Raw genomic sequence first — 15,865 nt, forward strand, 5'->3', positions numbered from 1 at the left:
GCCTGAGATCATGTGTATTCCCAGACCATCTAAACTTGCAATATTCCTGGAGATTGGGATGATATAGCAGCGATTGTGGTGATTTGGGTGATTTGATAATGTATAGTCAGCTGAATTTTTACATTAAAGGGATGTTTATTAAATACTCTAAAATCAAACTGAGGGTTTGAGGGAGCAAGTTAATATCAGGAGACCTTACGATGAAGCTGCTGAGTTGTTCTAAATTACACAGAAATATGACAGCACAGGCAAAATAGTTTCCAACATTATTTTTTCTTCAACAATCCTTGCAAAAATCCTTCACTCTCCATGGTTGCTCAAACTTATTTTTAAAATGTAAAAATTATCTAAAAATATTACAGTGCCTGGGAGCTGATCATTAGTAAGTTATCAAACACAAATAAAGAAGAAAGTAGGTGGGTTACATGAAAGCAGTTATACATCAAAAATATGATTTTCTTCATCTTCTTTTCCTCCTTTTCCTTTCTCTTCATCGTATCTCTTCAGCCACATTCACCCTTAACACAAAAAGTTCCTCCTGAAATCCTCATGCTATTTTCTTGGCTCAAATCCCTTTGACTACCCCAGATTTTTTGGAAGAAATCCTTCCAAAGGTATTTTTCGTCTCAAAAAGTTTTTTTGCATTCATTACCTTACTTCATGCCCTCTTCTTTCAAAGTTCCAGAGAGCACTGCATTCACTTTGCTACATTAAGAGGGAAATAGCGTCTTCTCTCCTCCTATCCTGTTATTGACTCTCTTATGGCTTCTTTCTTCATCAGAGAAGCAAGTGGCTCAACCAGGGCTTAGAAAAGGCACAGTGATCAAGTCTGTTCAGAGCCAGCCTCTGGCTGGTGAACATCCTTGTACTTCCTGTCGTGATCTCACTCACCCCTAAGGAGGCAGAGAGAAGGGTAACTAGTGTGGCTATCTTGGCTCATCCTCGTGGGTACAATCAATAGCTGAGGCATGGGCTTGGTTGTAGAGAAACAAGTGGGGCCAGAGGAGAGAGGAGAAAGGAGGGAGGGGAGAAAGATTCTCCCATTGGAAATTCTGCTGGGATTCAGTATCCTAGCTATTCTGATGTCCTAGATTTGAATCTGGGTTTCTAAACATATGCTCTACATTATGAAAATGCCCAAAAACACACATAAATTGGCTTTTCTTCTGTGTTTGTCCTACATTGCAGTTCTATAACTATTTTATTAAGCTCTCTAGAACTGGTTCTTATATTTACCAACACTGGTTATTAGGTTTTGAAACTCTAAATAAGAACCATTTGTAGGCATCTGTATAAAACAAAATACTTATTGATCATCTACTAAGCATTATACCAGGCTTTATAACTTCCTCATTCTTCTTCTAAGTGTTCAGTGACTTGTGGCTATTTCTCTAATTAAATTGAAACTCCTGGTGAGAAACTTTAAGGCTCTCCAACAAGCAATGTATGTTCCCTCACTGTAACTTCTGTCCCAGCCATACAAACTCCTTCTCGGTTCACCTTCTCTCAAGTCCAGGCTTTCTTCAGTGTTACTTGTGTACCTAAAATATGCCTGTAGTTCACTTCACCTCCATCCTACATCCTATCACTGATACAAGGGGAAATATATATATATAATACATAAAGTCTTCCTTATGATGACTTCAAAAGACCAAGGGAGGGTGTATGGTTTTTTTCTTACCTCAATATTCAAATCCCTGAGGTTGTCACAAACAATATCAAATCATGATTAAATAATGATTTAATTTTCTTTTGTAAGTTCTGAAAATTAGTATATTAATGATAATCTGCTTGAAATCAAGCCTTATTGCTCTTCCCATGGAATTCTAATGATGACAATAAATTATAAACCCATCACTGTATTTTCTTCATTCTGTAACATGTCAAGTATCAGCTTAATAAATTCTCTGGGCTACATTTGAAGTTTCTTGGTTAAAAATCAGAGATCCAATGTATCTTAAAGTTAAATTTTTAGATATCTAAAAAACATAACATACTGCATCTGTAAAAATGGCATGCTGAACTTTCACAAATTATTCAGAAACAAATTTTATTTAGAGAAATTTAAGCTAAAAATGCAGCAAACCAGAAATCAGTTACTGAATGCTTCACAATCCCCAGAAAATGAGACTTATGTAAGAAAGGAAAAAAGGCAAATTTTACATTGACCCTCACAGAGCAAAATTACAGGAGTTCTGTTCTCTTTGATTACTAACTCAGAAATAATTTATTTCAAGCTTTTAGCACTGAAGATGTTAGTTCAAAAACCACATGTTTATTCTTATGCCTGTGTTGATAAAACTTTGCTAAATATTTTATATGTATTAAAAATGGAGAATGAAAGAGATGTGTTTCAAGAGCCTTTTACAGATAAATCCTAACAAATAGGAAATAGAACATTAATGTGAATAAAATGCTCTGGCAAGGTAGGAAGAAATGAATAACTGGAAGTAGAGAGTCCTTAGCATTACAAAGTGGTAAGATTTCTAAAACAGTCATCTTGTGAGTTTTTTATGCACCGTTAATAGTAACAATACGTTCCATGAATTATGCAGTTGGGATGATTTCTCCTTGTGTGGATTGCCAGTTCTAGAAATCAGTAAAAGTGAAGAATGAGTTGAAAAACCTATCAGCCTACTGAATCTACTAAAGCCTCTAAAATATTCAATGTCTAATTGCAGCAATTTGTATTTCATAGGTGTCATATCAAAATCTTCTCCATTGAGGTCATGATTGAGTCTTTTAAAAAAAATTTCCAGATGTGAAGAGAGAGAGAGAGAGATATATATATATATATATACATTTTAAGTTTCCAGCATTGTGTGTACAAGAAACCAAAACCTCCATGGGGGGCATGCTGATGAGTTGCATGGCACAATTGTCATTTCTGTTTTGATTGCATGTCCTATTTTTGAACCTGTAAAAGTGTGTAGTGCATATATGTGTGTCCTATATATGGCAATTTGTCTGAAAGTGTGTTTGAGTTCTTTCTGGCTCTTTTTCTAGCAGAGTTCAATCCACAGCTTTCTTCATTGGAGAATTTGTGAAATAAAAGTGAGTTAATTTGTGTTACACATTCTCTTAAATAACCTAGACCTACAAATTGCTTGCCTAAGGCTAAAAAATAGAAAATTCAAAGAAACATATGAATGATCTTAGTTGGCCTTTGATGAGTAAAAAAAAACAAAAAAAAACAAAACAAACAAAAAAAAACTTCTTTATCTTGGATTAGTTTTGATATTCTTCAGAATTATTACACAGCCAACATTTGAAGAAATATCTACCTACAAAAAGTTGATATATGTATGCTTTACAAGATGTATGTTACTATTGTATCTAATTCTGTGATTTCTTTATATGTACAGTAGTTATATAATTGCCTTAAAAAGTCACTTCAACAAAAGATAAAAATTAAAAAATGGATTGAGATCGTGGAGTCTTTTAAAAACAATTACTTCTGCAGCTCTATCACAAGCCATATTTTTATGCTACTTCATTCCTTTTACTGGCTTCAAGGAAGTTGAGCTGCTAATGAAGAATTTGAATTGTACTATAATAATATCAGGTAATAATCCTTTCAAAAATTAATTCATATGTTTCTCAGCTGAAGTTAAGATCATAGAGCAAAAAAATAAATCTTATTTTTCTATAATTTGCTTCATCTTCTATCTTTCACAATCCCCAATCTTTCTTCTCTAACATGTCTCACAGATAGCAAAGAAAACATTATTAATAGTATATCTATTAAATTTTCTTTTTAATTTTTCTACTGTTTTCAGTTTTATTGAATTGACCTTAACTCAACTACCTAAAAGAAAAAGGGACTTGGAAGTGAGATACTTAAACCCATTGCTTTGGTGTAGTAGATTTGGCTCAAGAGGCAGAAATGTTATAAAATCTAGGGTCATTTTGAGAGTTACTGGATATAGTAATAGAACTTTAGATACTGAATTAGGAAAATAGTGAATGGGTTCTCATAACTGCTAAATCTTTCCTATTTATACTTAGGGTAATCACTGACTTTTTATTGTATCAGTTTCTCAATCTGAAAAATAAAACCATGCAGCCTGCTTATAAAGCTGATTTTGAGAGACAGGACAAATACTGGTCCTATGTTTTGTTTACTATAGAAGGTTAATTGTATGTGGTCCTTGTGAGTCAGGGGATGTGACTTTGTGGAATCCTTGTAATATTGGCTAGTGTTGCCATGAGATTTCACTCTTTCTAATGTTCTAAGGCCCTTTTACATAGCATAACATTTCTTATATAATGGAATTTTATATTATAAAATTCTTAGATTCTAGATAATGATGATAAGTGACCATGAATTGTAGATTGTACTTTTTATGTATCTTAATAGTTCTTGATTGATTTGACTCAAAATATCATCTCTAGGATATACCATTCTTTGTCCATTGAAACTCTGCTTGGTGAGAAAGTTGAGTATTTATTATCCAACTCTTATGGGGCAGTTTTTGTAAATATGATATACCACTTAAGTATTTGGTTTCCAGTTGCCTTTTGGTGATGATGGAGGAAGTGGTGGTGGTGGTGATGATGATGATGATACTGATGATAATAAATCATGTAACATCAAAAGTAAAGATTTAGTACATGTCCCCCTAGATGGCCACCTCTATAACCCAATGCTGGGATTTGTTGCTTCAAAATGAACTGGACATTTAGTACTTTGAAAACATAAAGTATTTCTATAATAGTATTTGATAACAGTGCTTTGCAGTTTCCTGACTTTAAAAAAAAAAAGTAGGGGTGATGAGGAATCATTGTAACCTTAGGAAATCTATTATTCTTTTATGTTTTGGTCAACATTTAACAGTCTTTGTTAAGGAGGAACATATAATTATCTTTGAAAACATAAAAGAGGAACATATAATTATCTTTGAAAATGTTACGCTAGTCTTAGTTTTTACCCTAGAATGTCTAAATTCATTCTTGTGGTTTAGGTTAAAGGTTGCCCTCATCTTATATTAAAAATCTTTTCATTTTTGTGTTTTTCTAATCCATGAGTAGTTTCTGACATGGTTCTTTTTTATGGTGAATCCTCCTGAAAGAGATACAGTTCTTAAAGTACATTTCCCTGATACACAAATATGGCACAAGCACTTTAAGCTATATTCCTTGCCCTGAATATTTCCTATTCTCCACTTCATCTGCCTTAAACATAATAGTAAAGCAAAGAGAGGGGAAAGAGGTTAATCAGGAAGGTTAATACTTCAGTGTTCATTGAGAAATTTTTTAAAGTGAAGAGAGAAAACAAAAAAAATTCGTTGGGCTTTTATGATTTAGTTTATTCAAGAGATTAGTGATCTTGGGGATGCAATACAAAGCTCTAGAACCTTAATTAAAACTTTTGGCCATACATATTTCTTAGTATGACACAAGCTAACTAGTTTAAAGGATATGCTTTCACTAAACGTTTAGCAGGAAAATGCACTAGTAGCCATCACAGTATGCAGCATTTGTTTTTAATTGAAAGCATTTGTAGGCCCTGATGTAGTTAAAGATTAACTGGAAGCAGAGACAATTCTACGATGCCATCCAAGCAAAAGATTTTGAATGTGTTTGAAGAGAAAAATTATTATATACCTGTTCAAGTCATGTACGCCCTCAACCTCCACCACCAAAAGGAGCCATTGGAAATTATGAGACTCAATGTGTTTTTTTCAGTCAATAAAGGCATCCCAATACTGTTCCTTTTTTTTTTTTTTTTTTTTTTACAAAGGAATAAATCAAATGAACTCTCACCAGAAAGACTGCTGGAATGTTAAAGTTGTTTCTCTAGTTGTGTGTGCGTGGCAAACAAGTTTTGTGTTGTATAATTGCTGCAGGAACTGTTCGCTGTTTCAAGGGCTAATAAATGTTTCTGCTGAAAAACAACTGGCTGCCCTATTCTGTTCTTGAGTGAAAAGATAATGAAAATGCTTTATTTTATTTACAGACAATGCTAATGAGGAAGAGTTGGAAAAGATCAAGTAAGGTAATTCTTAGCTTGTGATCTTTCAGCTTTTCTTGTTGAGAAGAACTATCATCTGCTTTCCCAGATCTCTCTCATCTCTTCAAAGTATGCTACCAGATTTCATACTATTCAATTGTTACTTTTCCCCATAAATTTAAGCCAACCATGTGATGTTTTTTAAATAGAAATCACACCGATCAATAGCTTCAAATCATCCTTTCACTATTCTCTGGTCACTTCTCAACATCATTCTCAGCATCTGGTCTCAACTATATATGCAACAGGGTCTAGAAAATTGCTCTGCGCCAGGAATAAAATGATGAGGCTAGGGGAGGGACAACTCCAGACAGAAGAAAGATTCGCACAATTTATTTTATTTTGGGGGGTCACAGAAAATTGAGTATGAGGCTTTCTAAACTCAGAAGTTCCTGTATCATTACATCTTTATAGTATACAATAAGAACAACTTTTCCCCATTGTCTCTTCTCACTTTAAGAAATAAAGTGAGAGGAGTTTATGGTTCCTGTAACTTACTAAGCCCTGGCTCTTCTTCGACTTGTAAGATATGCAAAATATAAACTAAGTGTTTAATTTGTTCAGTGATGCTGCCACTGTTGGACACAGATCGATATCAAGATGAAACAATTTTTATATGAATATACCTTGAAATAAATCAAAACGATTTTACTTGTAAAAATCTTGTCTGCTCAAATTTCTACTTAGAGTCAGTATTCCTTTTTAATAATGACTAATTTTTTTAGACCCTGGAACATGACAATCTTTTTCCTTCCATTCTGATTGAATCATGCTTTTACCTAAGCTTTTCTTTAATTTTGTCATTTTTATTACTGTGAATTAATATATACCAAAATGTTTTTATATTTATGGTAATGACTTAATCTGTTTGAACAAGTGTCTCTTACTGTACATTTTCTCCCTAATTCCTATGGCATTAATGGCATTAATGACCAAAGAATAATTTGGCTTACAAAAAAGTCAGGGGTCCCATTAAAAATCACCTTTATTATTTTAACAAAATGAAAAAGGCTTATTAAGGAAGGTTGCTGAATATTTCTAACTTAATGTTCACTGTGATTTTCACTAATCAAAATAAAGTTTCAAGATGTTTTGAAGAAATATTTGCACTGTTCATATTTGTATTACTTTTTCCTTTACAGTTATACGTTAAAGTTATTGTTATATTAAAAGTGTATATATTTTTAAATTCATATAATTTGATATATTTGTGTAAAAAACATGACAACCCATCAATATGTAACAATATTCTTTCAGATATATTTAACATGTAATGCTAGAGCAGGATATTATATAATACTTAGTATTAATTAATGGGAATAATCCATTCTATTGTATAAAAGGAAGATTAGAAATGAAGATTCTGCCAGGCACAGTGGCTCATGCCTGTAACCCCAGCACTTTGGGAGGTCGAGGTGGGTGGATTACTTGAGGTCAGGAGTTCGAGACCAGCCTGGCCAACATGGTGAAACCCCATCTCTACTAAAAATACAAAAATTAGCCAGACGTAGTGGCACATGCCTGTAATCCCAGCTGCTAGGGAGGCTGAGGCGGGAGAATCGCTTAAACCCTGGAGGCAGAGGTTGCAGTGAGCAGAGATCATGCCATTTCACTCCAGTCTGGGCAACAGAGGGAGACTCTGTCTCCAAAAAAAAAAAAAAAAAAAAAAAAAAAAAAAAAAAATTCTTCTTTAAAAATTATATTAAATGTATATTTAAATGTAAATATAATTTTAAACATAAATTAAGTAAAAATATATAACATATTTTTGTTCCATATACAGAAAATTTAAAGTGAATAATAAACATCTATCCTCTACTGTTTTTATATCTAAAATTCTTGGAGTTTATATTTATTATTAGCAATCCATTTATATATTCGAACGGATGCATTTTTCAAGCTTCCAACTGAAGATACAGAATTCCTATGTCTAACAGCACTCGTTTGAGTACTTGGCAGATTATATTTAGTACAGTGTTAACATAAGCTTTTGGGTTTTAGCCTAAGGGATTTTCAACTTTGAAAAATTTAATGGGGATATTGAATACTAAGTGAAGTAAAATCAGTTAACTCATTTGATTTTTTTTTCTGTGAGAACATACTGAACACCTGCTAATTCATTCAGATTTTTTACTGTGCCCTAAAACATTTGGCATATTCATCTACATTAGTGTTACAAGAGCACAATGTTAAATCCAAAATCGGGGGAAAGTTTGACATTTCAATTACTAGCTAGTCCACCTTCCTTCACACACTCTGCTACATTGAAACTGCTCCCTGAATCTTTTCCTCCGGTAAATTGTGCTTCCTGGGAAACTAAGGGGTAAGGGACTATACTGTGTAGCTTTATAGATTTTACTATGTTACTGTTTTATGAAAATGCATCATTTTCTAAATATTTCAATCTTCTTAAAAATTCTTGTCTGAGTACAGATTTTTCGTTTTTTATTTTTGGAAATAGGGTGTAATTTTATGTGCATTACATTTAAATATGGGTATTTCATATATGATATAACTATGTTCAAATTCAAAGGTAAATTTTTCATAAAAACACAGATCATTTTCTTCTTTGGAATCTTGATTTACAGAATGAGGTCTCCCGCATCTTCATGGCAGGGCTTTGGCATGCAGCCTGTCTTTGAGTGTCAATGGTGAATAGATAATCTAAGAAGTGTAAATTTTGTAGCAAAGGCTTAAAGATAGCCAGTGTTGTTAGAAATTCTCTCCAGTATGGAGTTTTTCCTTCCTTTACTTGGTTTCTTTCAGAAATAATGTAACTACAGAGGAAGAAAGGCTAAATCGACTCGGTTGTTGTTCTTTTAAATACGCCTGTCTCCCCGCTCTGCAATGTGAATCAGCTCATGGAATTTCCTGTTCCTTAAGCATCTACTCGTCATTTTCATCATCTTGACTTTCTATGATGAAATTTCTTTACCTGTTTTTGTAACCATACTTCTGCTAATAATAGGCTCTTTCAATGGAAATCTTATTACTTGTGGCACTCACATAATGTGGGGTTGTATTTAACTATTGAAATCAAAAGACGAATCGCCAGCTTGAGGACAGGGAGATCCTAATTGCTGTTCAGGACTAACTTATTTTTTCTTTTTGGTCGGGGGTGGGGGGTGGCGGGTAATTGTATTACCACTTAGTAATACATAGGAAAAAAATGCATCTAAACTTACCTCTGAAAAAGAAGAATGTATAAAATATGCATTATATTTGAATGGCATATAAACAAGTATATAGGTATAAATTCCATAATATTGCCTCTTCTAGGGACAGAACCATCCTTCAAAAGACTCATTCTGGTTTTCCACAAGCACACTTTCAATTACGCACATTTTGAATTCTGCCCCACACTCAGCTGTTATAGAATTATGTTATTTTAAGAAGAAAGGGGCTGATGTCTCCCTAAACTTGGGCAACAGAAGAATTATCCAGGTCAAAGAGTTACACTTATGTGACAAAATGTGTTTTAGCAGAGAAATGGTAGCGCTTTGGATTACTGCAATATTTTATTCTTTAGAAGAAGCTTATCACTGATAATTTATTTTAAGGTTAAATTATTCATCAAGAAAGTTTCATGAACTCAAAAGAGATGATTTATATGTATTTTGTGAATACATTTTGTGGGGCCAAGCCAAAAATGGAAAAATGTAATGAAATAATTGGCTCTATCAAACAATAAGCAGTTATGATTTTACGTTACATCGTGTGTGTGTGTGTGTGTGTGTGTGTGTGTGTGTGTGTGTGTGTTTTAACCTAGAATAATGAATTTACCAATGGGTAAAGGTGAGATAATAATAAACTTATGTGCTTTCAATAAATTACTTCAATTATATGAGAAATATTATCGCAATGATATAAAAACATACACATTGCAATTCATATTCTCGACAATAACAGTTTAGAATTGTTTTTCTTTCAGAGAAGTTCATCCTTTGAATAATATAATACAGACTACTGTGATGGTGTCTGATTATCATATCTTCTGTTACTTGACAGCTTATATCTTTTTTTAATAATACATCTTTTTATAAAGATTTTATTATAACCACTTAGCATAATTTTAATGAACTATAAAACACTTTATTCATTGGTTGAATGAAGCAATTTTTAATAAGACTTTTGGCAAGGAGATCGTTAATTTAAACTAGAGAACACTTTCAACTCCGTAAGTCTGCAGGGCGTAGTAGTTAAACCTGACACCTTGGATGACACATTAAAAATGCATCAGCAAAAACTCTAAGTGCTTTAATTTAACTAACGGTGGAGAAACAGATTAACACATCTTTAAGTATCTCACACAGTCAGCTAGACATGATGAAAAAAAGTCATTATTTAGCAACTATCAAGTTCTTTCCACAAAAAAATTATATCCTGATAATAAATAGGCAATTTTTTTTTAAAGTGGCAAAAATGAAAACTCTTGGTCATAGACTTTCTCAACTATGAGTGACCAAAATGGCTTTTCTTGGGTGCCATATTTCTAGTCATTATGCATATGTCTTTGAAAAAAAGTACATGCTCGGTGTTTTTGAAGTAAACATAAAATTATTTTAAAAGATTTTTACTTTGCCATTGTCTGTACTCCCAAATCTGTATTATTTGGAAATGTTATAAAATCAACCTCATAAGCAAGACTTCTGAGATTCCAAAATGCAACAATGAACAAATGGTAAATAGCAGTGAGTATTTCTATTATCAAAGAATATATTTTGACCCCACCTAACCAAAGTCCTGAAATTTGTAGTAAGTTTATTTAAAAGAGATATTATAATGTCAGTAGATATTTCATTAGCCCCACAAAATACATGGAGCCATAATTAAATTTTATGTTGAGATGGTTTTTCCTTGCTATTTTGACAATATTTCCCCAAAGGCATAAAATATAATTTTTATGTATTGTAATTCATAGCTACAGGGATTTGCTCTGACAATGGCATTACATTTATTTGAGTGCTCTTGTTGGCTTTTCTAAATGTTGTGGGTTCTTCTGGAGTAGATCTGGATGAGTTGGTACAAAGTGAAGGGACAAAATGTAATCTCAGTGAGAGGATGGATTCCACAATGCTTGTGTTTCAGGTCTAGGATGTTTATTGTGTGGTTGTTGGGTGGCCTTCACATTGGTGGCATGTGTTACCAAGTGAGTCGGCCAGTTTCTTAGGATTCTTCCTGGACCGATTAAAAGGGGAGACCTAATATAACTGGGTTCCAGGATAGCAGAACTAAGGGCTGCTGTGCAGATTACATGGCCTTTTAATTTAACAAGAAAGATAGATGGAAGGGTGAATGAATGGATGGATGGATAGACAAACAGACAGTTAGTTATTAAATTGAGTGGAACTGGGAGGAGATTTGTTGGTCTTAAGGGACCCTAAATGTATACAGTGAAACGATTTATAATTTTGTCAGGATCCTGGCTCCAAAGCCCTGGTTAACGTAACAATTGATAAGCTTAGTCAATATCATGAGGCATCTTTATTGTTAGGATGGAAGCATCCAAGAGCCATTGTTTTGATGAACAGTGATTGCAATCTGACCAGGAAAGTTTATATAAATGATTTGTTTGTGTATTTATTTATTTTTTAATCTCTTAAGTGGCCAAAATTGTATTGATAAAGGAAAATGAGTTCCTATGAAAGCATGCTTTTGTAATCAGGAATACTAGCTGACTTGACTCTTAGATTTGAATATCAGGCTTCACAATTTCAAATCAATTTGTGAAGGTTTTGAGTTTGTAATAGTATGTGTTATGTTTAAAGCTCTGTACACATTATGACTAATTTTTAAATATCACTTTTAATAAAAGCTTGTTGTCTAATTGTTATTCCATCTGATGAAAAAGTCTTTTAAGACTTCTATGATTTATGTAGAAGGCTGAAAAAAATCACATTATATGCATTTGTTAGAAAAAAATAAACTGTCCTTTAGTTATATTTCCCTGTGAAAAAAACATTTCTTTTCTAGATTTTTTACTCTAAAATCTGGTTAATATTTAGATTCATAATTAGATTTTTTTATCTTTGAGGAGAAATTTTCTTAGTGCGTATTAGATTTTTAGAGGCAAAAACAGAAACAAATAAGATATTCCCAATGCATCTTACTACTCTTATAAATTAGAAATCTTGGTAGAAACAGTTTAACAATTCATCTTTCAGAATAACTTTAATAATTTTGCATTATCAATTGATATTTCTGTTTTTTGTTCTGTTTCCCTTTGCTGGTACTTTATACTTTTAGCAATTTTAAAATGTCACTTTGGCCGGGCGCAGTGGCTCACGCCTGTAATCCCAGCACTTTGGGAGGCCTAGGCGGGCGGATCACGAGGTCAGGAGATCGAGACCATTCTGGCTAACACAGTGAAACCCCGTCTCTACTAAAAAATACAAATAATTAGCCGGGCGTGGTGGCAGGCACCTGTAGTCCCAGCTACTTGGGAGGCTGAGGCAGGAGAATGGCATGAACCCGGGAGGTGGAGCTTGCAGTGAGCCGAGATCGCGCCACTGCACTCCAGCCTGGGCGACAGAGCAAGACTCTGTCTCAAAAAAAAAAAAAAAAAAAAAAAAAAAACAGAAAAAAGCAGTCACTTTGCCTCACTTAGCCTCTTGTCTTGATGAAGACTGAAGTGTAACTAAATATCTACAATTATGCTTTAAGATAAGTTTTCTCTGGAATTCATGAATAGTTTATGCTATTTTTCTTGTTCTCCGTAATACAATCACCACTTCTGTTTAGGACTCATTCTGTAATGCCAGGTGCCTTATTATTGTGGTTGTGGTTGTTGTTATTGTTATTATCATTAGACTCTAGTGAAAGGAAGGCTTTGGCTGGTCTGTTGTAAATGGCACAGGGTCCACAAGAAAATTAAATTGTTTCCTCTGAAATAAAGGCCTAAATCTACATGAGAATATGGGTTGTAAAATGAAATATAAATTTTAGCTGATGGATGACAGAAGTAATTAAACATGGCATGAAAAGCACAGCCTGGGGACTTCAATGCATCTAAATGTGGCCAATATTTTTATTTCTCAAATTTTAAAAGAGAAACCAAAGTCCTAAATCTTGATCATTAAAATTCCCACCTCGCCTCCAAAATCTTAATTGCTGACACAAAATCATAGAATAATCAAGGAAGCTGCAAAAGTGCTTCCTCTTTATCACAGTGTCAACTATTGATACTTTCCCATAACTGTCAATCAGTTTCCTGAAACTTTATCATAACTGACACCTAGAGACAGAATGCAAAGCTTTAACATTTAAGGGAAGACTGTAATTTAGATATTCTATTTAAAAATGGATAGCTATTTTTTTATTTCCCAAAGTTGAATTGGTTTCCTTTATAAAAGTCTGAGGATTAAGTAATAAACTATTCGACTTGAATCCATTGCATTGCTTCTAGTCCAATAGCCAACTCTCTCAGTATTCATTCCTTTTTAAAATTATTGTCAGCGAACTTCAGTTAACTAAGTCACTTATTATGTTTGTTAATTGTATTATAAAATTTGGAATTTTTTGTAGAAATGTAAACCAAATTTGACTAGGTGCATGTTTATAAATAAGACTTCTGCAATCATTCTTTAAAAATGCTCTGAAGTTCAATGGTTAACATAATTGTTTTGTTAAAAGGAATAAATATCTGCTTTACTTTAAAATATTAAAATATGCTTGAACAGTCTACTTTCTATAATAAACCATCAGACTCTAAAATATATTAATGAATACTTAAGAATAAAAAGGTAAGTGGACTCTTAAAAAATTACAGAAATAATCCTCTCTAAACTTTACTACCACAAAAATTTTAATTTACTCAAGGGAAGAAAACTTACAGTTTCTAAATATCCCAAGTATCTTTAAGATATATAATTTTCGATTTTTTATTTGCTTTGATTTTATTTGTTTGTATTTACAATACTAATTATTCTCAAAAACATCTCAAAATGTAGCTAAATATTTGTTTGTTTTTAGGAACTTTCAGAAAATGAAGTGGTTGGATCTTATTTCTCTGTGAAGTCTCTCTTTTGGAGGGTAATGTCTAAATCCTTTTTGTTAATATTCTTGATTTTTGGTTTTGGATAGCAATTTTGAAAGTTACATGGCAACTAAGAGTTTCACTTTTTAAGATAGGCTTCCAGATAGAGGTATTCATTTGCCTTCTTTATTATCTTCTAAGTCATCTAGGTAACTCACTTTTATTTCTACACTTGTAAAAATTAAGAACTTCATAAATTGAACATATTTCTTTGAAGTCATTTATGAAACCAAGTTTATTCCAAATTCTGAGAAGCTAGAGTCCCAGGCACTCTCCAGGAATATAACGGTGCCATCTGGAAGGTCCATGAAGGCTCTTTCTTTCCTCTCTTGTAAAATGAGATTAGAATTTTCTGCTCCATTTCTGCTTGAGAAAAATATTTACTTCTGTTACAGTGATCTATACTATAACTCTGTCCTACATATATACTGATCAGTGCTCTTTCTCTGAAAAGAAATCCTATAATTTAGAAAACAGCAACTCTTTTGATTTAAATAAAGACAAAATGATGATTCACAGATAATTTGTTTTAAATGTCATTGCAATTTAACTTACTCTTTGATGATTAAAGCATAATGACCATCCATTTTTTTCTCTGCTCTAATTCTGCATTATGCACAGCAACAATTTATTACTAATGCACTTACTGCTTTACCTTTAAGAATGTTCCTATTTCTTTGAAAATTCACACTTGGTATATGCTTAATGTAACAATAGATATTACAACGAAAATGCTACACTCTTAGGGCTTGTCCATTTTCCTTTCTTGACTCGCAAACTTTTCATTATTGAAAACTACATTTTTTCTTTAGAATCTTAATATTTGTTGTAGTGTCTCTTAAGTAGAAAGGCAGGTACCAGATTAAGTCATGTATTGACCAGTGAGCAAGTATACGCCACATTTATTCATCCTTACCAGCTCGAATGCACACGCACTTTTTTTTTTTTTTTGCAGCTTTTTATTGTTGTGAGCTTATTTTAGTAATTATACCCTTTTCATTTCTACTGTATGGCTGCCTTCACTGAAGTTACTCTGTACTTTGCTGAAATAATAATTCCTCTTATATGTTCATGCATTGTCCAGGAACACACAGGATGAGTGCTTTTAAATTGTTCCATGACTTTAAATGGATAATGGCTTTATCCAAAAATTATTTCACTGGCCGGGCCTGGTGGCTCACGCCTGTAATCCCAGCACTTTGGGAGGCTGAGGCGGGCAGATCACCTGAGGTCAGGAGTTGGAGACCAGCCTGACTAACATGGCAAAGCCCCGTCTCTACTAAATACAAAAAATTAGCCAGGCATGGTGGCGCATGCATGTAATCCCAGCTACTCAGGAGGCTGAGGCAGGAGAATTGCTTGAACTCAGGAGAAGGAGGTTGTAGTGGGCTGAGATTGTGCCATTGCACACCAGCCTGGGCAAAAAGAGCAAAACTCCATTTCAAAAAAAAAGGGGGGGAATATACATGGCACACTTCTTTGAGAGTAGAATTTGGGGGGTGTTCTGGGTTAAGTTTGTTCTATGTGCAGCAAATGTGCACACTGGTCATTGTGAATGAAGATTTGTCACCAGGGCGAACTTCATAATTAATACTTTTTCAAGTGTTTCCCTTTCAAGTGGTTCTCTCAAGATCTTCTTTGCTACTTCCAAGTTTTCCTCTTATCAGTACTTTCCATTTGGTTGTGTTCATCCTCAAATATTCTTTAATAACCTTTCTCAATCTCTTGAACTCTTTGATCCTAGAATAACAAATGTGCAAGTTTAAAAATAAACAAACTTTCTTGTATCCACAGTGCGATGGTAATGTCTTCTCTGG

At 33.4% G+C, this 15,865-nt stretch overlaps 1 protein-coding gene across 27 annotated transcripts in view; it reads left to right on the forward strand.

The window, feature by feature from the left end:
- MCTP1 (multiple C2 and transmembrane domain containing 1) overlaps positions 1–15,865 on the forward strand; it is a 595,843-nt gene that overhangs the window by 362,005 nt on the left and 217,973 nt on the right. For 7 of the 27 annotated variants that reach the window (XM_016954519.4, XM_016954523.4, XM_054684986.2 and 4 more), the window contains 3 exons: positions 3,007–3,054; positions 5,960–5,998; positions 13,985–14,044. The exons of 3 other annotated variants lie outside the window; for them this stretch is intronic. In XM_016954519.4, coding sequence (XP_016810008.4) covers positions 3,007–3,054; positions 5,960–5,998; positions 13,985–14,044 — 147 coding nt within the window. The remainder of the gene's footprint in view (positions 1–3,006; positions 3,055–5,959; positions 5,999–13,984; positions 14,045–15,865) is intronic. 17 more of the 27 variants (XM_009448833.5, XM_063810239.1, XM_009448836.5 and 14 more) reach the window with 4 other exon arrangements.

The sequence above is a fragment of the Pan troglodytes genome, chromosome 4 (assembly GCF_028858775.2).
Source record: "Pan troglodytes isolate AG18354 chromosome 4, NHGRI_mPanTro3-v2.0_pri, whole genome shotgun sequence".
NCBI lineage: Eukaryota > Metazoa > Chordata > Mammalia > Primates > Hominidae > Pan > Pan troglodytes.